Source organism: Hypomesus nipponensis, chromosome 18, assembly GCF_054491055.1.
Source record: "Hypomesus nipponensis isolate SF chromosome 18, ASM5449105v1, whole genome shotgun sequence".
Lineage (NCBI taxonomy): Eukaryota > Metazoa > Chordata > Actinopteri > Osmeriformes > Osmeridae > Hypomesus > Hypomesus nipponensis.
The window spans coordinates 21209742-21235228 of record NC_140378.1 but is presented as its reverse complement, the minus strand read 5'-3'; the positions used below and the strand labels follow the sequence as shown (position 1 = coordinate 21235228).

General features: G+C 55.0%; 1 protein-coding gene across 4 annotated transcripts in view; it reads left to right on the top strand.

Moving 5' to 3' along the window:
• flna (filamin A, alpha (actin binding protein 280)) overlaps window positions 1–25487 on the top strand; it is a 38667-nt gene that overhangs the window by 9925 nt on the left and 3255 nt on the right. Inside the window, exons 3-45 of one of the 4 annotated variants that reach the window (XM_084679020.1) lie at window positions 2327–2578; window positions 2669–2766; window positions 4992–5139; window positions 5230–5348; window positions 6327–6404; window positions 6668–6830; window positions 7026–7226; window positions 8632–8769; window positions 9039–9165; window positions 9447–9583; window positions 9694–9890; window positions 10023–10136; window positions 10231–10374; window positions 10583–10706; window positions 10929–11089; window positions 11227–11317; window positions 12429–12598; window positions 12763–12880; window positions 13251–13363; window positions 13969–14118; window positions 14621–14939; window positions 15098–15271; window positions 15430–15592; window positions 15717–15877; window positions 16395–16562; window positions 16732–16855; window positions 16942–17098; window positions 17215–17404; window positions 18033–18056; window positions 18487–18734; window positions 18930–19004; window positions 19601–19700; window positions 19925–20065; window positions 20708–20836; window positions 20919–21092; window positions 21218–21379; window positions 21801–22004; window positions 22357–22509; window positions 22700–22822; window positions 22914–23180; window positions 23256–23393; window positions 23534–23649; window positions 25294–25426. In XM_084679020.1, coding sequence (XP_084535146.1) covers window positions 2327–2578; window positions 2669–2766; window positions 4992–5139; window positions 5230–5348; window positions 6327–6404; window positions 6668–6830; window positions 7026–7226; window positions 8632–8769; window positions 9039–9165; window positions 9447–9583; window positions 9694–9890; window positions 10023–10136; window positions 10231–10374; window positions 10583–10706; window positions 10929–11089; window positions 11227–11317; window positions 12429–12598; window positions 12763–12880; window positions 13251–13363; window positions 13969–14118; window positions 14621–14939; window positions 15098–15271; window positions 15430–15592; window positions 15717–15877; window positions 16395–16562; window positions 16732–16855; window positions 16942–17098; window positions 17215–17404; window positions 18033–18056; window positions 18487–18734; window positions 18930–19004; window positions 19601–19700; window positions 19925–20065; window positions 20708–20836; window positions 20919–21092; window positions 21218–21379; window positions 21801–22004; window positions 22357–22509; window positions 22700–22822; window positions 22914–23180; window positions 23256–23393; window positions 23534–23649; window positions 25294–25426 — 6486 coding nt within the window. The remainder of the gene's footprint in view (window positions 1–2326; window positions 2579–2668; window positions 2767–4991; window positions 5140–5229; window positions 5349–6326; window positions 6405–6667; window positions 6831–7025; window positions 7227–8631; window positions 8770–9038; window positions 9166–9446; window positions 9584–9693; window positions 9891–10022; window positions 10137–10230; window positions 10375–10582; window positions 10707–10928; window positions 11090–11226; window positions 11318–12428; window positions 12599–12762; window positions 12881–13250; window positions 13364–13968; window positions 14119–14620; window positions 14940–15097; window positions 15272–15429; window positions 15593–15716; window positions 15878–16394; window positions 16563–16731; window positions 16856–16941; window positions 17099–17214; window positions 17405–18032; window positions 18057–18486; window positions 18735–18929; window positions 19005–19600; window positions 19701–19924; window positions 20066–20707; window positions 20837–20918; window positions 21093–21217; window positions 21380–21800; window positions 22005–22356; window positions 22510–22699; window positions 22823–22913; window positions 23181–23255; window positions 23394–23533; window positions 23650–25293; window positions 25427–25487) is intronic. The other 3 variants (XM_084679021.1, XM_084679022.1, XM_084679023.1) reach the window with 3 other exon arrangements.

Genomic DNA, 25487 nt, shown 5'->3' with positions numbered 1-25487 from the left:
CAAAGATATAGGAGAACCAGTAGAAATTATACTGATGTGAATTCAACTATAAACATATTGAACTCTGGTTAGATTCTCCATGGAACTCTTTTTATATTTTACCAGCAAGTCTCTAAGCCTTCTTCACAGCTCTGGTATTCCTGTGTTAGGGTGTATAATCACCAAACATGGTGTGTGTTTATGCATGCCAAGGAGAGAAGACTACTGCCCATAGTCCTGTATATGTGTGTCATGTCTCTTGATAAGGCTAGCTTGGAATGTGAGATATTTCCTCTGAATGTTCTGTCTGGGCTGGATGACAGTTTGGTGTGGTCACTACCATACACCACCCTACTCCCTCCTATACTATCCTACACCACCCTACTCCCTCTTATATTATCCTACACCACCCTACTCCCTCCTATATTATCCTACACCACCCTACTCCCTCCTATATTATCCTACACCACCCTACTCCCTGCTATTCTATCCTACACCACCCTACTCTCTCCTATACTATCCTACACCCTCACCTGGTTTTGCAGACCTGACCCCTGTTCACTTCCACCAGCAACGCCTGGTGTAGACCAGTACTGTAGTCAGGGAAACGCCTGGTGTAGACCAGTACTGTAGTCAGGGAAACGCCTGGTGTAGACCAGTACTGTAGTCAGGGAAACGCCTGGTGTAGACCAGTACTGTAGTCAGGGAAACGCCCGGTGTAGACCAGTACTGTAGTCAGGGAAACGCCCGGTGTAGACCAGTACTGTAGTCAGGGCAACGCCCGGTGTAGACCAGTACTGTAGTCAGGGCAACGCCTGGTGTAGACCAGTACTGTAGTCAGGGAAACGCCCGGTGTAGACCAGTACTGTAGTCAGGGAAACGCCCGGTGTAGACCAGTACTGTAGTCAGGGCAACGCCCGGTGTAGACCAGTACTGTAGTCAGGGCAACGCCTGGTGTAGACCAGTACTGTAGTCAGGGAAACGCCTGGTGTAGACCAGTACTGTAGTCAGGGAAACGCCTGGTGTAGACCAGTACTGTAGTCATAGCAATGCCTGGTCCTTTCATCCACATTTTGTATTCCCCTTATTCTTCCCTCCATCCCCAACAATCCCCACTCCTCTGAGACAGGGGTCAGGGGTCAGACTTGGGGTTAAGGGTTGTGATGATGTCATAGAGGTCACAGCAAGCCAGACAGTTGAGTCATGGGAGTCTGGGGGAGAGGACACACACACACACACACACATCCTCACACACACACCCTCACACATACACACGTACACAAACACGGACACCCCTTTGCTTTCACTGTCTCAACACACACACACACACGGGGGGGGTGGTATGAGTCACTCTGGGGGGAATGTTCTGGTCTGGGTCCGTATAAGGTCTGGATCACAGCCCTGCGGTCTGAGGAAGCAGATTCCTCTCGTGCTTGGTGGCTTTCAGACACAGGAATCTAATAGTCACACATGGTTAAACACACAAGTATACATACACACACACGTGCATGTATATACACACACACATAGATTTCACATTTACACAACACTCGCTGTAGCACCGAGCCATGTTTTAAGTGTGTTTGTATAAATTAAATTCATGACCATATCTGTAGTTGTGGCATTCAGAATGTGCTTCCCTACCAACATCCTGGACTAGTGACTTCACATCCTGGTCCCAAACTGTTACCAGTGACATCACATCTTGGACTAGTGACCTCACATCCTGGCCTCAAACTGTGAGCAGACTAGCTGGTTTTACATTATTACAGTAACGTGTTAGTCTTGGGAGTCAGGTGGCTGAGTGGTTAGGGAATCGGGCTAGTAATCAGAAGGTTGCCGGCTCGATTCCCGGCCGTGCTATATGACGTTGTGTCCTTGGGCAAGGCACTTCACCCTACTTGCATCAGGGGAATGTAAGTCACTCTGGATAAGAGCGTCTGCTAAATGACTAAATGTAAATGTAGTATTCATGCAAACATGCCAGACAACAGAAGCATTTTCCTGAACAAATGCAACTAGTGCTGCTAGCTACTTTGGCCTGTCAGCTAGTTTTGGGGCCTGTGTTGGTGTGGAGTAATGTGTTGGTGTTGGGGTAGAGTATTGTCAGAATGTGACACACCCTGGTGTGTAGAAATATGAAGAGCAAGCACATACCTGCAACAAGCACAGACCTGCACACACACACACACACACATATACACCCGCGCGTGCACGCACACACACGTGTTACACAATACGTAAACCAACCTCTCCCTCTCTCCAACCTTGAAACAACAACCCGCGCCTCACCCTCCCCTCCATGTGTATGTGACATGAACCCTAATCTGACCTGTGATCCCCCCAGATTCCAAGGCCATCGTGGATGGGAACCTGAAGCTGATCCTGGGTCTGATCTGGACCCTGATCCTGCACTACTCCATCTCCATGCCCATGTGGGACGAGGATGAGGAGACGGAGGAGAGCCGGCAGAAGACCCCCAAGCAGAGGCTCCTGGGCTGGATTCAGAACAAGGTCCCGGAGATGCCCATCACCAACTTCAGCAGGGACTGGCAGAGTGGCCGTGCCCTGGGAGCTCTGGTGGACAGCTGCGCTCCCGGTATGGAGGGGGGGAGGGGGGGGGGAGGGTATGCTGCTGTGAGGTGTGTGTGTGTGTGTGTGTTGTTGACTGCCTCCTGCCTGACCACAGGTCTGTGTCCTGACTGGGACCAGTGGGACCAGACCAAGCCAGTGGACAACGCCCGCGAGGCCATGCAGCAGGCTGATGACTGGCTGGGGATCCCTCAGGTAAGTTAGCCATGCTAACGATAACATAACATTGTTCTCTGTGGGCTGAAGATAATGTTAATGCTAACATTTAGCTCTATGAGGTTATGGTAACACTAACCCTGCTAATGTTCACATTGTTCTCTATGGGGTTAAGCTAATGCTAACACTAAAATTGTTTTATATGGGGTTAAGCTAATGTTGGACCTAGTCAGGATTAACCATGGTAATGTTAACATTGTTTTCGATGGGATTTTGCTACTGCTAACACCGGTAATATGAATATTTCTTTCTATTGTCTTATGCTAATGCTAACCAGGCTAACTTTCACATTGTTCTCCACTACAGCTAACCTTTCTAGCCAGGGATAATCACTAACTTTCTAACTATTGCCTTTGGGGTTATGCTAAATGCCAACCAACCTGGTACTATACATTATTATAAAGTGTGATTGTGTTGTCAGCAGCGGCTGGTGTTGGCGTGCAGGGCGGCTGGTGTTGGCGCGCAGGGTGGCGCGCAGGGTGGTGGCGTGCAGGGTGGTGGCGTGCAGGGTGGTGGCGTGCAGGGTGGTGGCGTGCAGGGTGGTGGCGTGCAGGGTGGTGGCGTGCAGGGTGGTGGCGTGCAGGGTGGTGGCGTGCAGGGTGGTGGCGTGCAGGGTGGTGGCGTGCAGGGTGGTGGCGTGCAGGGTGGTGGCGTGCAGGGTGGTGGCGTGCAGGGTGGTGTTGGTGTGCAGGGTGGCGTGCAGGGTAGTGTTGGTGTGCAGGGTGGTGGCGTGCAGGGTGGTGGCGTGCAGGGTGGTGGCGTGCAGGGTGGTGGCGTGCAGGGTGGTGGCGTGCAGGGTGGTGGCGTGCAGGGTGGTGTTGGCGTGCAGGGTGGTGTTGGCGTGCAGGGTGGTGTTGGCGTGCAGGGTGGTGTTGGTGTGCAGGGTGGCGTGCAGGGTAGTGTTGGTGTGCAGGGTGGCGGCGTGCAGGGTGGCGGCGTGCAGGGTGGCGGCGTGCAGGGTGGCGGCGTGCAGGGTGGCGTCGTGCAGGGTGGCGTCGTGCAGGGTGGCGTCGTGCAGGGTGGCGGCGTGCAGGGTGGCGGCGTGCAGGGTGGCGGCGTGCAGGGTGGCGGCGTGCAGGGTGGCGGCGTGCAGGGTGGCGGCGGTGTGCAGGGTGGCGTCGGTGTGCAGGGTGGCGGCGTGCAGGGTGGCGGCGTGCAGGGTGGCGGCGTGCAGGGTGGCGGCGTGCAGGGTGGCGGCGTGCAGGGTGGCGGCGTGCAGGGTGGCGGCGTGCAGGGTGGCGGCGTGCAGGGTGGCGGCGTGCAGGGTGGCGGCGTGCAGGGTGGCGGCGTGCAGGGTGGTGTTGGCGTGCAGGGTGGTGTTGGCGTGCAGGGTGGTGTTGGCGTGCAGGGTGGTGTTGGCGTGCAGGGTGGTGTTGGCGTGCAGGGTGGTGTTGGCGTGCAGGGTGGTGTTGGCGTGCAGGGTGGTGTTGGCGTGCAGGGTGGTGTTGGTGTGCAGGGTGGCGGCGTGCAGGGTGGCGGCGTGCAGGGTGGCGTCGTGCAGGGTGGCGTCGTGCAGGGTGGCGTCGTGCAGGGTGGCGTCGTGCAGGGTGGCGGCGTGCAGGGTGGCGGCGTGCAGGGTGGCGGCGTGCAGGGTGGCGGCGTGCAGGGTGGCGGCGTGCAGGGTGGCGGCGTGCAGGGTGGCGGCGTGCAGGGTGGCGGCGTGCAGGGTGGCGGCGTGCAGGGTGGCGGCGTGCAGGGTGGCGGCGTGCAGGGTGGCGGCGTGCAGGGTGGCGGCGTGCAGGGTGGCGGCGTGCAGGGTGGCGTGCAGGGTGGTGTTGGTGTGCAGGGTGGTGTTGGTGTGCAGGGTGGTGGCGTGCAGGGTGGTGGCGTGCAGGGTGGTGGCGTGCAGGGTGGTGGCGTGCAGGGTGGTGTTGGTGTGCAGGGTGGCGTGCAGGGTGACGGCGTGCAGGGTGGCGTGCAGGCAGCTCTGTGGTTGGGGGAGTTTCCACCCTCACTACCAGCTCTGCTTCTAAGCATCACTGTGTGTTGTGGTGTGTGTATAGTTTCAGTCTGTCTCTTCGTGTGCATGGGGAAACTGGATTATGAGGTTGGCACAACTGGCATACACACACACACACACACACACACAACAGACCTTCTGGTTTGTGGTTAGCTGGTTATGAAATCACAACAGATGTGTTGTTCTTCACCACGGCAACAATATATGAACACAGCAACTGTATCCTGGTGTCTCTGTTGCCTAGGTGATCACCCCAGAAGAGATTGTGGATCCCAACGTGGACGAGCACTCTGTCATGACCTACCTGTCTCAGTTCCCCAAGTCCAAGCTGAAGCCAGGAGCTCCGCTCCGCCCCAAACTCAACCCCAAGAAGGCTCGGGCCTACGGACCCGGTACACACACCGTGCATACACACACACCACATAGACACACACACCGCGCATACACACACACCATGTAGTTGCTAATCCCCCCCCCCCCAGGTGTGGAGCCGATGGGGAACGTGGTGATGAAGAAGGCTGTGTTCACCGTGGAAACCATCAGTGCTGGGATGGGGGAGGTGCTGGTGTATGTGGAGGACCCTGCAGCACATAGAGAGGAGGTACACACACACCTCTACACACACCTCTACACACACCTTTACACACACCTCTACACACACCTCTACACACACCTCTACACACACACCTCTACACACACCTCTACACACACCTCTACACACACCTCTACACACACACCTCTACACACACACCTCTACACACACACCTCTACACACACACCTCTACACACACCTCTACACACACACCTCTACACACACACCTCTACACACACACCTCTACACACACACCTCTACACACACACCTCTACACACACCTCTACACACACACCTCTACACACACACCTCTACACACACCTCTACACACACACTAACAAACACACACACCTCTACACACACTAACAAACACACACACCTCTACACACACACTAACAAACACACACACCTCTACACACACATTAACAAACACACACACCTCTACACACACACTAACAAACACACACACCTCTACACACACATTAACAAACACACACACCTCTACACACACACTAACAAACACACACACCTCTACACACACACCTCTACACACACACCTCTACACACACACTAACAAACACACACACCTCTACACACACACTAACAAACACACACACCTCTACACACACACTAACAAACACACACACCTCTACACACACACTAACAAACACACATACTTTTACACACACACCTCTACACACACACTAACAAACACACACACCTCTACACACACACTAACAAACACACATACCTCTACACACACACTAACAAACACACACACACCTCTACACACACACACTAACAAGCACACTTACCTTTACACATACACTAAGAAACACATATGTACTCACTCACACACAGATCCATACAAACAGTATGTAAACAAGTATAAACATGTACAAACACAAACGTACACAGACACAAATATAAAGACCCACAAACACACACGCATGATAGTGTTAGTGTGTGACCTGCTGTTTTCCTCAGGCTAAAGTGACGGCCAACAACGATAAGAACCGAACCTACTCTGTCTTCTATGTCCCCAAAGTCACTGGCATGCACAAGGTAAGCTGTTGCTAGTCTGTTAGCTTGCTAGTCTGTTAGCTTGCTAGTCTGTTAGCTTGCTAGTCTGTTAGCCTGCTATCCTGTTAGCCTGTAGCTCTGCACCCGGATCCTTTAGCTCACAATTGTAAGCTAGCTTGTAACAGCTTCTACCATTTACATTTCAGTTACTAAACTTTAGATTATAGCCTTGAACTTATAGCCTATTGCCTCTAACTTTTAGCCGGTGTGTTTCCCTGGTGACGGTGTGGTGGTGTGTTTCCTAGGTGACGGTGCTGTTCGCGGGCCAGAACATCTCCAAGAGCCCGTTTGAGGTGGAGGTGGGCATGGCCCAGGGGGATTCGAGCAAGGCAACCGCCCAGGGCCCCGGCCTGGAGCCTGCTGGGAACATTGCCAACAAGACCACTTACTTTGATGTCTACACCGCAGGTGTGTGTGAGGGTGGAGGGGGTGGAGAAGGTGTGTGTGTGTGTGTGTGAGGGTGGAGGGGGTGGAGAAGGTGTGTGGGTGTGTGTGTTTGGGAGGTGAGTGTTGTGTGGGGGGCAGGGAGGGGGTATTTGGGAGGTGTGTGTGTGGTGTTGTAAACCCTAACGGTGTCTTCCTCCCCGTGTGCTCCGTGCCCAGGGGCGGGGGTGGGGGAGGTGGAGGTGGTGGTGCTGGACCCCGCAGGGAGCAGGGAGGCTGTGCCCTGTGTGGTGGAAGACAAGGGCAACAGCAGCTACCGCTGCACCTACAAACCCAGCCAGGAGGGAGCGCATTCCATCTATGTCACCTTCGCTGGGGGGCAGATCAGCAAGAGCCCCTTCACTGTCCATGTGGGAGAGGGTAAGAGAGGGGATGGGAGAGAGATGGAGGGAGATGAGGGATGGAGGTGGAGGGATGGGAGGAGGAGGTCAGAGAGGAGTGTGTTTCTGATGTGTGGTTTTAAATTCTTCTCTCACTACTGACTGGTTTTCTCTCTCTCCCTCCTTCTCCCCCTCCATCTATGCCTCTTTATTTTCTCTTTCCATTGTCTCCTGTCTCTCTCCTCCTCTCCCCCCTCCTCCTCTCCCCCCTCCTCCTCTCCATCAGAGGTCTCCTGGTATCTCTTCTCTCTGTGGAGTGGCATCTTCCTTCTGCTGTCATTTCCTGTTTCCTGGGATCTCTCTCGGGTACTGTGTGTGTGTGTGCATGTGTCTGTGGTGTGTGTGTGGGTCGCATGCGTGTCGTATTTTTGCTAAAGCACAATATTTTCAAGTGTGAAGTTCCCCTCAAACACCTTAAAAGGACTTGATCCAGTGCTGTTCTCTACCTGGATGAAAACATGATTTTAGTTTGTTCCATCTGACCCCTTCCAGTCTGCGGGGGCCAGTAGCCCCGCCCCCTCTTCTGGGGCTTGGAGGCTGCCTGGTGATGAGTCAGCAGGGCCTAAATGACACACTTCTAATCATGCACTGTGATGCCCACTCACTTCCTGTGGAGATGACATGTCACTTCCTCTGTGGTCTTGGGGAGCAGGTCTGGAATGATATGAGGAGAGAGGGCAGAGCAGATGTTTAATATAGTGGGGGGGCATATTTTCTGTACTGTTGGAATCAAGATTCAGCTAAGCTACTGCCATAGTGACGTTCGAATCGGCTTGTTTCAAAGCGGTTTCTTTATTGATAAAATTCAATATGCGTAAATGCTTAAAAATATCAGTTGAAGGGGTGAAGTTTCAGTCATTATAGTTTAGGACCATTTTTACGCAGGATCGCACAATTTTTTTGTTTTTATGCAACTGGTTAAACTGAGGGAGTCAGGTCGCTGAGTGGTTTGGGAATCGGGCTAGTAATCAGAAGGTTGCCGGTTCGATTCCCGGCTGTGCAAAACGACGTTGTCCTTGGGCACGGCACTTCACCCTACTAGCCTCGGGGGAATGTCCCTGCACTTACTGTAAGTTCGGATTGCTCTGGATAAGAGCGTCTGCTAAATTATGTCAAATGTAAATGTATGAGGTATTCCCTCTTGAGTAGACCTAAATAATGAGAAAATCCTGTTTAATTCTACACTTCACTCTTAAAATATAACTCCAAAAACTCACCGTTTGAGATTAAACAGACTTGGAGGTGAGATCGTTAATTAACCAGCTGCAATTGCCTCAAGCGCGCTGTACAACTTCCCCAGAAATTCTACCCTGTCTGGTTTCAAATACAATGATCACCCCTTCTAAAAGCTGTTCTCCACCCCTCTGCCCCCCCCCCTCCCCCAGCCTGTAACCCCAGCCTGTGCCAGGCCAAGGGGCGCGGCCTGCAGCCAAAGGGCCTGAGGGTGAAGGAGACGGCAGACTTCAGGGTCTACACCCGAGGAGCCGGCACCGGAGATCTCAAGGTCTCCATCAAGGGCCCCAGTGAGTCACACTACAACTCCCACAATCCTCCAGGCCTCTCAAACTAAACATCCCAGCATCTTTGTCTTTGTAAACAACCAGAGCTAATCGTGTGTGTGTGTGTGTGTGTGTGTGTGTGTGTGTGTGTGTGTGTGTGTGTGTGTGTGTGTGTGTGTGTGTGTGTGTGTGTGTGTGTGTGTGTGTGTGTGTGTGTGTGTGTGTGTGTGTGTGTGTGTGTGTGTGTGTGTGTGTGTGTGTGTGTGTGTGTGTGTGTGTGTGTGTGCGCGCAGAGGGTCTGGAGGAGCCCTGTAAGAGGCAGGACCTAGGTGATGGGGTGTATGGGTTTGAGTACTACCCCACCACCCCGGGCACCTACAGCATCACCATCACCTGGGGAGGGCAGCACATCCCCCGCAGGTACACACCCCTCCTCCTCTCTGACTGGCGCTCTGACTGGCGCTCTGACTGGCGCTCTGACTGGCGCTCTGACTGGCGCTCTGACTGGCGCTCTGACTGGCTCTCTCTCACACTCCATCATCAACATTTAGTGTGAGATGATGATGATGGTGGCTAGGGTTAAGGAGCACTTAGCACTTCACCCTACTTGCCTTGGGGTACTTACTGTAAGTCGCTCTGGATAATAGTGTTTGCTTAATGACTAAATGTAAATGCTGCTGCTGCTGCTGCTGTCTCCCCAGCCCCCTGGAGGTGAAGGTGGGGGCGGAGGCGGGCTCCCAGAAGGTGCGAGCGTGGGGCCCGGGTCTAGAGGGGGGCGTGGTCGGGAAGTCAGCTGACTTTGTGGTCGAGGCCGTGGGGGACAACGTAGGCACGCTCGGTAAGACACATACACACACTCAGACATACAGAAACGCACATGTAGACACAGACTGGCTATCACTGATGAGAAGGTGTATGATCACGTGTGTGTGTGTGTGTGTGTGTCAGGGTTCTCTGTGGAGGGTCCGTCCCAGGCTAAGATCGAGTGTGATGATAAGGGGGACGGCTCATGTGACGTGCGCTACTGGCCCATGGAGGCAGGGGAGTACGCCGTGCACGTGCTCTGCAACGGAGAGGACATCCAGCACTCCCCCTATATGGCCGACATCAGCACCGCGCCCGGCAAGGACTTCCACCCTGACAAGGTACACACACACCTGCACAGCTACACACACACCTGCACAGCTACACACACACCTGCACAGAAACCATGGGTAGTTCTGAAGCATAGGCATGAGGCTCAGTTGTAATACTGTGTGTGTGTGTGTGTGCTGCAGGTGAAGGCGTTTGGCCCAGGCCTCCAGAGCACTGGTGTGGCGGTGGGGAAGTCAGCAGAGTTCACGGTGGATGCTAAGCTGGGGGGCAGAGCTCCCCTCAAGATCACCGCCCAGGTTAGGGGGGGGGGGACTACACCAGGTAAACCTTTACCCTGTCAAGGACGGCAGACTAACTGTGTATCTCTGTGGGGGGTGTGTGTGTGTGCAGGATGCAGATGGGACCCCTGTGGAAGTTCAGGTGAAAGACAATGGGAATGGGACCTACAGCTGCAGCTACACACCCCGCAAGCCCCTCAAACACACCATCATGGTGTCCTGGGGCGGGGTCAACATTCCAGACAGTCCCTTCAGAGTGAGCGCAGACACGCACACACACACACAGAGACACACACACACACACAGAGACACGCACACACAGAGACACACACACACACACAGAGACACGCACACACACACACACAGAGACACACAGACACCCACACACACACAGAGACACACAGACACCCACACAGAGACACACACAAACACTACTTTAACGGCGTGTGTGTGTGTGTGTACAGATGGCCATCGGAGCGGGCTGCCACCCTAACAAGGTGAAGGTGTCTGGACCGGGCGTGGCCAAGACCGGCCTGAAGGCCTTCGAGCCCACACTGTTCACTGTGGACTGTGCTGAGGCTGGACAAGGTGTGTGTGTGCAACAACAGCATAGGTATCGTGTGTGTGTGTGTGTGTGTGTGACATCAGTATAGGTATTAACTGTGTGTGTGTGTGTGTGTGTGTGTGTGTGCAGGAGACATCAGTATAGGTATTAAGTGTGTGTGTGTGTGTGTGTGTGTGTGTGTGTGTGTGTGTGTAGGAGACATCAGTAAAGGTATTAACTGTGTGTGTGTGTGTGTGTGTGTGCAGGAGACATCAGTATAGGTATCAAGTGTGCTCCAGGGGTGGTGGGGCCGGCGGAGGCGGACATCGACTTTGACATAATCAGGAACGACAACGACACGTTCACCGTCAAGTACACGCCTCCTGGAGCAGGCAGCTACACCATCATGGTGCTGTTCGCTGACCAGGTGGGGGCTGGGGTGTGTGTGTGGGGGGGAGGGGGGCTGGGGTGTGTGTGTGGGGGGGAGGGGGGCTGGGGTGTGTGTGTGGGGGGGAGGGGGGCTGGGGTGTGTGTGTGTGTGCTGACTCTCTGCCTGTGTTCCAGACCATCCCCATGACTCCCATCAGGATCAAGGTGGACCCGTCACATGATGCGAGCAAGGTGAAGGCTGAGGGCCCTGGACTGAGCCGCACTGGTGAGACACACACACTATATACACACACAGCATACACACACACTATATACACACACGGCATACACACACACTATATACACCCTATATACACACACCATACACACACACCATACACACACACCATATACACACACTATATACACACACTATATACACATACACACTATATACACATACACACACTATATACACACACTATATACACACACTATATACACACACCATACACACACAGCATATACACACACTATATACACACACAGCATATACACACACAGCATATACACACACTATATACACACACTATATACACACACTATATACACACACCATATACACACACCATATACACACACCATATACACACACCATATACACACACCATATACACACACCATATACACACACACCATGTACACACACACCATGTACACACACACCATATACACACACACACCATATACACACACACACCATATACACACACACACCATATACACACACCATATACACACACACACCATATACACACACCATGTACACACACACCATGTACACACACACCATGTACACACACACCATGTACACACACTATGTACACACACACCATATACACACACCATGTACACACACACTATATACACACACACTATGTACACACACACCATATACACACACTATGTACACACACACTATATACACACACACTATATACACACACACTATGTACACACACACCATATACACACACTATGTACACACACAGCATATACACACACTATGTACACACACACCATGTACACACAGCATATACACACACAGCATATACACACACCATATACACACACAGCATATACACACACCATATACACACACAGCATGTACACACAGCATACACACACAGCATGTACACACAGCATACACACACAGCATACACACACAGCATATACACACACAGCATATACACACAGCATATACACACACAGCATATACACACACTATGTACACACACACCATGTACACACACCATATACACACAGCATATACACACACAGCATGTAATACACAGCACACATGGTACTGTCCCTCAGTGTGTGTGTGGCTCCCCCAGGCGTGGAGCTGAACAAGCCCACCAGCTTCACGGTGAACACCAAGGCTGCTGGGCAGGCTCGTCTGGGTGCTGTGTTCAGCGGACCCTCCAAAGCCGACGCCGTCAAAGACCTGGAGATCATCAACAACCACGACAACACACACACCGTCAAGTACACGCCCGTGCAACAGGTGAGCACACACACACACACACCGTCAAGTACACGCCCGTGCAACAGGTGAGCACACACACTCAACCACATGTCCTGGGGGTACAGTGTTGTTGGGCAGCAATTTTATTTCCTTTCATGACTCCTCTTGTGACTCCTCCCCCTCCTGTGACTCCGCCCTTCCAGGGTCAGATGGGTGTGGCCGTGACCTATGGAGGAGACCCTATACCCAAGAGTCCCTTCTCTGTTGCCGTGGCGCCCAGCCTGGACCTCAGCAAGATCAACGTGACGGGACTGGGACAGAGTACGCAGTCACCCCTCTCCTCTACACCTCCTCCACCCCTCTCCTCTACACCTCCTCCACCCCATCACCCCTTTCCTCTACACCCCCTCCACCCCATCACCCCTCTCCTCTACACCTCCTCCACCCCATCACCCCTCTCCTCTACACCTCCTCCACCCCATCACCCCTCTCCTCTACACCTCCTCCACCCCATCACCCCTCTTCTCTACACCTCCTCCACCCCATCACCCCTCTCCTCTACACCTCCTCTACTCCTCCTCCACCCCATCACCCCTCTCCTCTACACCTCCTCCACCCCCTCAGCTCAGTGCTATTCTCATGTGCTTTTCTCTCTCTCCGTCTTTCTCCCCCCCCCCCCCTTCTACTATAGAGATGACAGTTGGCAGGGACCAGGAAGTGACTGTGAAGTCGAAGGGGGCGGGAGGACAGGGCAAGGTGGAGGCCAAGGTGATTGGTCCATCAGGAAAGCCGGTGTCCAGTAAGGTACGAGGGTTTTGTGTCTGCTTCAAGTCAAACCTTTACAGGATTTTTGTTTGAACTTTTGTTCTTTATAATGCGAGTTCAGTTTTGTTTAGGGTTAGGGTAAGGGTAAGGGTTAGGGTTAGGGCATGTTGTAGTTTCGTGCGTAATGACGGAGGATCATTTAGCACCGTAACACACAGGATGCTGAAGAAGCTCATTATCATATTCATGAGTAGGTGGAGTCGGGGCTGAGCCCAGAGACCAAGCAGCTGTAGAAGCTCATTATCATATTCATGAGTAGGTGGAGTCGGGGCTGAGCCCAGAGACCAAGCAGCTGAAGAAGCTCATTATCATATTCATGAGTAGGTGGAGTCGGGGCTGAGCCCAGAGACCAAGCAGCTGAAGAAGCTCATTATCATATTCATGAGTAGGTGGAGTCGGGGCTGAGCCCAGAGACCAAGCAGCTGAAGAAGCTCATTATCATATTCATGAGTAGGTGGAGTCGGGGCTGAGCCCAGAGACCAAGCAGCTGAAGAAGCTCATTATCATATTCATGAGTAGGTGGAGTCGGGGCTGAGCCCAGAGACCAAGCAGCTGAAGAAGCTCATTATCATATTCATGAGTAGGTGGAGTCGGGGCTGAGCCCAGAGACCAAGCAGCTGAAGTTCATCCCTCGGGAGGTGGGGCCCTACCAGGTGGAGCTGACCTATGACGGAGCTCCCATCCCAGGATCCCCCTTCAGCTCCACGGCTTACCCTCCCACAGACCCCTCCAAGGTACACACACACACACTGAGCCCTCCAAGGTACACACACACACACACACACACACACACACACTGAGCCCTCCAAGGTACACACACAGACCCCTCCAAGGTACACACACACACACTGACCCCTCCAAGGTACACACACACACACACTGACCCCTCCAAGGTACACACACACACACCCCTCCAAGGTACACACACACACACACACACACACACACACTGAGCCCTCCAAGGTACACACACACACACACACACAGACCCCTCCAAGGTACACACACACACACACTGAGCCCTCCAAGGTACACCCACACACACAGACCCCTCCAAGGTACACACACACACACTGAGCCCTCCAAGGTACACACACACACACTGAGCCCTCCAAGGTACACACACAGACCCCTCCAAGGTGTACACACACACACACACACAGACCCCTCCAAGGTGTACACACACACACACAGACCCCTCCAAGGTACTCACCCAGGGTAACCCTGCCCCTCCAGGTGCGCTGCTCAGGCCCTGGTCTGGAGCGTGCCAAGGTGGGGGAGACGGGGGAGTTTGTGGTGGACTGTACCAACGCCGGCCCGGCTGAGCTCACCATCGAGATCATCTCCGACGGCGGCACGGAGGCAGAGGTCCGTATCCAGGACAACGGGGACGGCACCTACACCATCACCTACATCCCCCTGAGTCCCGGCTGCTACACAGTCACCATCCGCTACGGGGGGCAGGACGTGCCCAGCTTCCCCGCACGCCTCACCGTGGAGCCCGCCGTGGACGCCAGCCCTGTCCGGGTGTTCGGCCCGGGGGTGGAGGGAAAAGGTGAGAAGGGGGGGTTCCTCTCTCCTCACCCCTGTCCCAGGTTCTAGCATGTTATACCTCTCTCCCCCCTGTCCCAGGTTCTAGCATGTTATACCTCTCTCCCCCCTGTCCCAGGTTCTAGCATGTTATACCTCTCTCACCCCTGTTCCGTGTTCCAGGCGTGTTTCGCGAGGCGACCACTGAGTTCACGGTGGATGCGCGAGCGCTGACCCAGACTGGAGGAGACCACATCAAGACTGTGATCAGTAACCCCTCCGGCAGCCTCACAGACGCCAGCCTCACAGACCGCCAAGACGGCACCTACACTGTGGAGTACACGCCCTACGAGGAGGGTGAGGAGAGGAGAGGGGGAGAGGGGGAGAAGAGAGGAGGGGGAGAGGAGAGGAGAGGAGAGGAGAGGGGGAGAGGAGAGAGGAGAGAGGGGAGGACTAACAAGATCTTGGGAGTATGGGGACCATGTTAAGTGTGTGTGTGTGTGTGTGTGTGTCAGGACCCCACAGCGTGGCAGTAGCATATGACGGCTCCCCGGTGCCCAAGTCTCCGTTCCGTGTGCCGGTGACAGAGGGCTGTGACCCGGCGCGTGTGCGTGTGCACGGCCCGGGCCTGCAGAGCGGCATCACCAACAAGCCCAACAAGTTCACCGTGGAAACCCGGTACGGTCGCCGTGGAAACCCTCCCCTCATACACCCTTGGAGACGCTGAGCAGTTAGTTCAGTCTGTGTCTTTCCTCATCTCTCCCTCCCTCTCTGCCTACTCCTCCCTTCATCCTCTCTCCAGAGGGGCGGGCACGGGGGGTCTGGGTCTGGCTGTGGAGGGGCCTTCAGAGGCCAAGATGTCCTGCACTGACAACAAGGACGGAAGCTGCAGCGTGGAGTACGTCCCTTACGAGCCTGGAACCTACCACCTCAACATCACCTATGGAGGCCAGCCCATAGCAGGTACACCTGGGGTCTCTCTCTCTCTCTCTCTCTCTCTCTCTCTCTCTCTCTCTCTCTCTCTCTCTCTCTCTGTCTCTCGGGTCTCTCTCTTTCTCTCTCTCTCTCGGGTCTCTCTCTCTCTCGGGTCTCTCTCTCTCTCTCTCGGGTCTCTCTCTCTCTCTCTCTCTCGGGTCTCTCTCTCTCTCGGGTCTCTCTCTCTCTCTCTCTCGGGTCTCTCTCTCTCTCTCGGGTCTCTCTCTCTCTCTCGGGTCTCTCTCTCTCTCTCTCTCTCTCTCTCTCTGGGTCTCTCTCTCGGGTCTCTCTCTCTCTCTCTCTCTCTGGGTCTCTCTCTCGGGTCTCTCTCTCTCTCTCTCTCTCTCTCTCTCTGGGTCTCTCTCTCGGGTCTCTCTCTCTCTCTCTCTCTCTCTCTCTCTGGGTCTCTCTCTCTCTCTCTCTCTCTCTCTCTTCTCTCTCTCTCTCTCTCTCTCTCTGGGGCTCTGTCTCTCTAATGTTGACCTCATGTTCCCTCCCCCGGCAGGGAGTCCGTTTGCGGTGCCCGTGAGTGACACGGTGGACAGCAGCAAGGTGAGGTGTCAGGGCCCGGGGCTGGGCAGCAACGTGAGGGCCAACGTCCCTCAGGCCTTCAGCGTGGACGCCTCCAAGGCTGGACATGCCCCACTGCAGGTCCACGTGCAGGGGCCCAAAGGTGAGGGGAGGGGGTCCACGTGCAGGGGCCCAAAGGTGAGGGGAGGGGGGTCCACGTGCAGGGGCCCAAAGGTGAGGGGAGGGGAGGGGGGTCTGTGTCTGTAATTCTTCAATCTCTGGATCCTAATGTGTGTGTGTGTGTGTGTGTGTGTGTGTGTGTGTGTGCACAGGGGTGGTGGAGCCAGTGGAGATGGTGGATAATGGAGACCAGACTCACACAGTGAACTACGTCCCCACCAGAGAGGGCCCCTACTCCATCAACGTCCTGTACAACGAGGAGGAGGTCCCCCGCAGGTACACACACACACACACACACACACAGGCAGGTAATCCACACAGGCATTCTCATCCATGTGACTCCTGCTCACGTCCCTCTCCAGTCCTTACAAGCTGAAGGTGCTGCCCAGTCATGATGCCAGTAAGGTGCGCTGCAGTGGGCCTGGCCTCAACACCAGCGGGGTGCCCGCCTCCCTGCCTGTAGAGTTCACCATCGACGCCAAGGATGCTGGGGAGGGCCTGCTCGCCGTGCAGATCACTGTGAGAACACACACACACTCACAGCATACACACACTCACAGCATACACACAAGCTGGAAAATGCTTTCTATTTCTCATGTCCTTTATTCCATCATTCCCCCCCCCCTCCCCCCCAGGACCCAGAAGGGAAGCCTAAGAAGGCCAGTATCCGTGACAACCAGGATGGGACGTACCTGGTGTCGTATGTCCCAGACATGACGGGCCGCTACACCATCCTGATCAAGTATGGAGGAGACGAGATCCCCTACTCCCCCTACCGCATCAGAGCCCTGCCCAGCGGGGACGCCAGCAAGTGCTCCGTCACAGGTACGCACACCTGAACACACACCTGAACGCACACCTGAACACACACACACCTGAACACACACACACCTGAACACACACCTGAACACACACCTGAACACACACCTGAACACACACACCTGAACACACACACCTGAACACACACACCTGAACACACACCTGAACACACACACCTGAACACACACACCTGAACACACACACCTGAACACACACACCTGAACACACACACCTGAACACACACACCTGAACACACACACCTGAACACACACACACACCTGAACACACACACCTGAACACACACACACACACACCTGAACACACACACACCTGAACACACACCTGAACACACACACACCTGAACACACACACACCTGAACACACACCTGAACACACACACCTGAACACAGTTACACACACCTTTAGGTTGTTTTGCTGATGTTGTTATAACGTTATTCCCCCAGTGTCTGTCTCTCTCTCTCTCACACACACACACACACACACACAGCCTTCACCCCTTCCCCCCTGCTGGCCCCCACCACAGTGTGATGTTCTGTTGAACCACACCCTCCCCTCCTTGACCCTGTCTCTTCTGTGTCACGTTTCGCTCCCTGCTTCTCACCGTTGCTCTCAGTCTCGATCGGCGGTCACGGTCTGGGTAAGCGATCACAGATCCTCTCATCAGATCCTGCATCCATTACTCTGGTCTTACTGCATGCTGGATGGCTCCTCCCCTTCAATTAGATGACTCCTCTCTCTTCTCCTCCTCTCTCTCCCCCCCCCCCTCTCTGGGTAGACTAATAGACTAATTGTTCAGCATGATGGATGTCAGTACGGCTGATGCAGTCATGGAGACTGGATATTAGTGACTGTAACCATGGTAATAACACGGTAGTAACTGTAACCATGGTAATAACAAAGTAATAACCCGTAGAACTCACGATCATGGTAGAGGCATGATGGGGGGGGTGTGTGTGTGTACGTATGCGTGGTGTGTATGTCTGTATGTGTATATGTGTTTGTGTGCATGGTGTGTGTGTATATGTAAGTGTGTGATATGTGTGTGTAAGTGTGTTTTCTCCCCTCAGGGGCGGGCGTGGGCCCCACCATCCAGATGGGGGAGCAGACGGTGATCACTGTGGACGCTAAGGCTGCTGGGAAGGGCAAGGTGACGTGCAGCGTGAGCACGCCTGAGGGGGCGGAGCTAGACGTGGACGTGGTGGAGAATGCAGACGGGACGTTTGACATCTTCTACACGGCGCCGCAGCCCGGCGACTACTGCATCTGCCTGCGCTTCGGAGGAGAACACATCCCCAACTCCCCCTTCCAGGTCACGGTGGGTCTCACAAACGCACACTCACATTCTCTCACACTCAGTTTCAGGACTCCTCAGGCTTCCGGTGACCCGCCCTCTCTCTCTCCAGTCCCCCTCTGATTGGGCCAAGCAGATGCCAGTTAATCACACTAACCAATGTTGTACTGCCTCTATCTGTGGTGGTCGTCCTCCCTCTCCTCGTCCCCCCCTCCCCAGGCTGTGGAAGGCCCTCCCTCTGACCAGCTCCTACTGCAGAGACAGCTGCCTCAGTACTACACTCAACAACCCTGGGTACCTTCTCCACCTTCTCCACCTCTCATCCCTCCTCCTCCTCATCACTCCATCCTATCTCCTCCCTCATGGTGTTTCATTTCATCTCTTCATCATGTCTCTCTGCAGGTGGTCATCTCTGAGCTGGTCTCTCCCTCCATCACACACACACACACACCTTCAACACCCCCCTTCTCTCTCTCTGTCCCTCTCTCCTACTCTCTCTCGTTCTCTCTCGCTTTCTCTCTCTCTCTCGTTCTCCTTCTCTCTCTTTTCTTGTGTCTCTCTCTCTGTCTCTCTCTGTCTCTCTCTCTCTCTCTCTGTCTCTCTCTCTCTCTGTCTCTGTCTCTCCTTGTTCTCACACACAGGAGGGAGCGGCCACCATTTTGAGAATCCCCAATGTGGTCCACATGGCTGTGGGGTGTTTCTGGGAGCTTGTGTGTGTGTGTGTGTGTGTCCCATCTGCAGCGATCTTCATCCTGTAACTGGTGTCTGTCTGTCAGTGGTCATCATCATCACCATGTTTCCATTCAGTTCCACCAGTTTGGTTTGTTGTTGATTCTCACACACACACACACACACACACTAGACTCTAACCTTTGCCCTCTGTCTCCTAGGCGACAGACCGGCCAATGGGGATGAACGGTCTGGATGTGGCAGGATTGAGACCGTTTGATCTGGTCATCCCCTTCACCATCCAGAAGGGAGAGATCACAGGTACACCCCCCCTCCCTCCCTCCCCTACACCCTCACACCCCCCTCCCTCCCCTACACCCTACACCCTCACACCCCCCTCCCTCCCCTACACCCTCACCCCTCCCTCCCCTACACCCTACACCCTCACCCCCCCCCTCCCTCCCCTACACCCTCACCCCCCCCTCCGTCCCCTACACCCTCACCCCTCCAGCTCAGCAGTATGATCCTGCTGCTGTGTGGTCCAGGTGACGTGCGCATGCCGTCCGGTAAGGTGGCCAAGCCGGACATCACAGACAACAAGGACGGCACGGTGACGGTGAAGTACGCCCCCACTGAGCCGGGCCTGCACCACATGGACATCAAGTATGACAGCATCCACATCCCAGGTACACACACACACACACACACACAGCCCTGGTACACACACACACACACACACACACACAGCCCTGGTACACACACACACACACACACAGCCCTGGTACACACACACACACACACACACACAGCCCTGGTACACACACACACAGCCCTGGTACACACACACACACACACACACACAGCCCTGGTACACACACACACACTCACACACACACACACACACAGCCCTGGTACACACACACACACACACACAGCCCTGGTACACACACACACACACACACACAGCCCTGGTACACACACACACACACACAGCCCTGGTACACACACACACACACACACACAGCCCTGGTACACACACACACACACACACACACAGCCCTGGTACACACACACACACACACACACACAGCCCTGGTACACACACACACACACACACACACACAGCCCTGGTACACACACACACACACACACACACAGCCCTGGTACACACACACACACACACACACAGCCCTGGTACACACACACACACACACACACAGCCCTGGTACACACACACACACACACACACACACACAGCCCTGGTACACACACACACACACACCACACAGAGTTCTGACCAGTGTATCTGATGAGAGCCCCCCCTCCAGGGAGCCCGCTCCAGTTCTTTGTGGACTACGTCAACAGTGGGAACGTGACTGCCTACGGACCAGGCCTCATACACGGAACCGTCAACAAACCTGCTGCCTTCACTGTCAACACCAAGGGTGCTGGGGAGGGTAGGCCTCGCTCACACACTGCAGCCCTACACACACACACACACACATCCCCTCCGTATCTAGCGTGTGCGTGTGTGTGTAGGAGGTCTGTCCCTGGCGATCGAGGGCCCATCGAAGGCTGACATCAGCTGTGTGGACAACCAGGATGGTACCTGCAGTGTGTCCTACCTGCCTGTACTGCCAGGAGACTACAGCATCCTGGTCAAGTACAACGACAAGCACATCCCTGGGAGCCCTTTCTCAGCCCGCATTACAGGTACCACACACACACACACACCTCGTATACCCCACACACACCTCGTATACCCCACACAAAATTTTGAAAACGCACCAGTACCGCACCCGTTTCCTAGGTGAGGTGTCTGTCGTCCCGTTTCCTAGGTGACGAGTCCATGAGGATGTCCCAGCTGAAGGTGGGCTCGGCTGCTGATATCCCACTGGACATCGGGGAGCTGGACCTGAGTCAGCTGACCGCCTCCCTGACCACGCCCTCCGGACGGGAGGAGCCCTGCTTGCTGAAGATGCTCCGCAACGGACACGTCGGTATGTGGGGGAGGAGGATGGGGTGAGAAGGGGAGGTGGGGAGGTGGGGAGGAGGAGGATGGGGAGGGGAGGAGGAGGATGGGGTGAGGAGGGGAGGTGGGGAGGAGGAGGATGGGGTGAGTAGGGGAGGTGGGGAGGAGGAGGATGGGGTGAGGAGGGGAGGTGGGGAGGAGGAGGATGGGGTGAGGAGGAGGATGGGGTGAGGAGGAGGATGGGGTGAGGACGAGGAGGATGGGGGGAGGTGAGGAGGGGAGGTGAGGAGGGGAGGGGAGGAGAATGGGGTGAGGAGGAGGATGGGGTGAAGAGGGGAGTGGGGGGGGACATGGTTTGTCCGTTTTCTTCACATTGTCAAAAGACATCTTACCACCATCTTACCTCTGCTAACTATCCTGTCTTATCTGTGGGTGTGTGTGTGTGTTAGGCGTCTCGTTCGTTCCCAAGGAGACCGGGGAGCACCTGGTGAACATCAAGAAGAACGGCCGCCACATTCCAAGCAGCCCTATCGCCGTGATGATCAGCCAATCAGAGATTGGCGACGCCAGCCGGGTGCGTGTGAGTGGCCAGGGCCTGAGCGAGGCCAGGACCTTCGAACCGGCCGAGTTCATCATCGATACACGCGACGCAGGTGAGTGTGTGTTGTGGGGGTGATGTGAGGGTGTGGTGGGGCAGGGTGGAGGTGAGGGTGGGGCAGGGTGGAGGTGAGGGTGGGGCAGGGTGGAGGTGAGGGTGTGGGGGGGCAGGTTGGAGGTGAGTAGGGTGGGGCAGGGTGGAGGTGAGGGTGGGGCAGGGTGGAGGTGAGGGTGGGGCAGGGTGGAGGTGAGGGTGGGGCAGGGTGGAGGTGAGGGTGGGGCAGGGTGGAGGTGAGGGTATGCGCATTTCTGAAGGGTTAGTTTGACGTATTGGCTTTTGTAAAGTTGATTTAACTGTGTGTGTTTGTGTGTGTTTGTGTGTGTTTGTGTGTGTTTGTGTGTGTGCAGGTTACGGGGGCCTGAGTCTGTCCATCGAGGGGCCCAGCAAGGTGGACATCAACACAGAGGACCAGGAGGACGGAACCTGCAAGATCACCTACTGCCCCACTGAGCCAGGACACTACATCATCAACATCAAGTTCGCTGACCAGCACGTGCCAGGTACCGGCCAATCAGAGCCCAGCTCGTTAAGGGGTCTGCCCAATCAGAGCCCAGCTGGTAACTGAGTATGCTTGAGGGTTTAGGTTGGTTGAGGGGCAGTTCTATGGGCGTATGTGAAGCCCTCTGTGACATGCTTGCGTGTAAAAAGGGCTATACAAATAGATTTGATTTATGCTGTGTCTGTGTGCAGGGAGTGCTTTCTCCGTCAAGGTGACCGGGGAGGGCAGGATGAAGGAGAGCATCACCAGGAGGAGGAAGGCTGCCACGGTTGCCAACGTGGGGAGCCACTGTGACCTAAGCCTCAAGATCCCAGGTGGGCTGGAACTGTGTGTGTGTGTACGTGTGTGTCTGTGTGTGTGTGTGTCTGTGCGTGTGTGTGTGTAACTACGTGTGTGTGTGTTCAGAGATCAGCCTAGCAGACATGACGGCCCAGGTGACCAGTCCGTCAGGGCAGGTTCACAAGGCCGACATCATGGAGGGAGACAACAACACCTACTGCATCCGCTTTGTTCCCACGGAGACCGGCGTGCACACCGTGTGTGTGAAGTACGCGGGCGTGCATGTGCCCGGGAGCCCCTTCCAGTTCACCGTGGGGCCCCTGGGAGAGGGCGGGGCCCACAAGGTCCGGGCTGGGGGGCCCGGCCTGGAGAGGGCTGAGGCTGCTGTGCCAGGTACCTGGAGGGGCGGGGGGAGGGGGGGGGGGGGAGGTGTGTGTGTGTGTGTACTGACCACTGCGTCCTGTGCAGCCGAGTTCAGTATCTGGACACGAGAGGCGGGCGCGGGGGGGCTGAGTATCGCGGTGGAGGGACCCAGCAAGGCAGAGATCGCCTTTGAGGACCGCAAGGACGGGTCCAGTGGAGTCTCCTACATCGTCCAGGAGCCAGGTGAGGGAGGGAGGGAGAGAGGGAGGGGAGAAGGGGGGGGGTGAGGAGAGAGGAGGGACGTGACGTTCTCTTGATTGACACTTGTTGAAGGTCCTGTCTTCTGGCCTGCTGTGTTTCTAACTGTGTGTGTGTGTTTGTAGGAGACTACGAGGTATCGATCCGTTTCAACGAGGAGCACATCCCAGACAGCCCCTTCCTGGTTCCCGTTGCAACGCCCTCCTCCGACGCCCGTCGCCTCACTGTTGCCAGTCTCCAGGTGAGGCTCTGAGACACACACACCTGTCCACACACCAGGACATACTACCCACAATGCAGCAGCAGCCCCATGACATGCAGGGAGACAGACATGCAGGGAGAGAGAGAGAGACAGACATTCAGGGAGAGAGAGACAGACGTGCAGGGAGAGAGAGAGAGAGACAGACGTGCAGGGAGAGAGAGAGACAGACGTGCAGGGAGAGAGAGAGACAGACGTGCAGGGAGAGAGAGAGAGAGACAGACGTGCAGAGAGAGAGAGAGACAGACGTGCAGGGAGAGAGAGAGACAGACGTGCAGGGAGAGAGAGAGACAGACGTGCAGGGAGAGAGAGAGACAGACGTGCAGGGAGAGAGAGAGACGGACGTGCAGGGAGAGAGAGAGACGGACGTGCAGGGAGAGAGAGAGACAGACGTGCAGGGAGAGAGAGAGACAGACGTGCAGGGAGAGAGAGAGAGAGAGAGAGACAGACATGCAGGGAGAGAGAGAGAGAGACAGACGTGCAGGGAGAGAGAGAGACAGACGTGCAGGGAGAGAGAGAGACAGACGTGCAGGGAGAGAGAGAGACAGACGTGCAGGGAGAGAGAGAGACAGACGTGCAGGGAGAGAGAGAGACAGACGTGCAGGGAGAGAGAGAGACAGACGTGCAGGGAGAGAGAGAGACAGACGTGCAGGGAGAGAGAGAGACAGACGTGCAGGGAGAGAGAGAGACAGACGTGCAGGGAGAGAGAGAGACAGACGTGCAGGGAGAGAGAGAGAGAGACGTGCAGGGAGAGAGAGAGAGAGACAGACATTCAGGGAGAGAGAGAGACAGACATTCAGGGAGAGAGAGAGACAGACATTCAGGGAGAGAGAGAGACAGACATTCAGGGAGAGAGAGAGACAGACATTCAGGGAGAGAGACAGACAGACATTCAGGGAGAGAGAGAGACAGACATTCAGGGAGAGAGAGAGACAGACATTCAGGGAGAGAGACAGACATTCAGGGAGAGAGAGAGAGAGAGACATGCAGGGAGACAGACATGCAGGGAGACAGACAGGAAGTGAGTCTGCTGCTGTGCTGTTGGGAGGTGCTAAGGCTTCTGGGATACTAAAGGACTGTGTGTGTTTCTCGTGCCTCATTCTAAAGGCTCCCAACAGCCGCCCCCCCCTCCCTCCCCCCTCCCCCCCTCATGTTAGCCAGATGCTAAAAGGTTAAAGAGGTAGAAATGGGCTGTTCTATTTCCATCTGTCCCTCCCTCTCTACCCTCTCTCTACCCTCTCTCTCTCTCGCTCTCTCTCTCTCTCTACCCTCTCTCTCTCTCTACCCTCTCTCTCTCTCTACCCTCTCTCTCTCTCTACCCTCTCTCTCTCTCTCTCTCGCTCTCTCTCTCTACCCTCTCTCTCTCTTCCCTCTCTCTCTCTCTCTCTCTCTCTCTCTCATTCATGTACTCAATTTTCTTTTCCAATTTCCTCACATGCTCGCTCAGTCTCTACCTAGTCTAAATGTGTAACACACACGCTCACACACTGTCACCTGCCCCTCCCAGCCCTCCTCTTTATCTCTGTTAGCAGTCTGCAGGTAGGTACACCTAGCGGCATGTACGCTGCTGTGTGTGTGTGTGTGTACATGCAGCCCTGTTGAGTGTGTGAGCTCTGCGTTGAGCAGGAGTCGGGTCTGAAGGTGAACCAGCCAGCCTCGTTCGCCGTGAGTCTGAACGGAGCGAAGGGGGTGATCGACGCCAAGGTGCACAGCCCCTCTGGAGCCCTGGAGGAGTGCGTCGTCACAGAGATAGACCAAGGTAACCACAGAGACCGGATGTGATGGATGACATGTAAACCGTTGGGTGTCTCGAATTGATG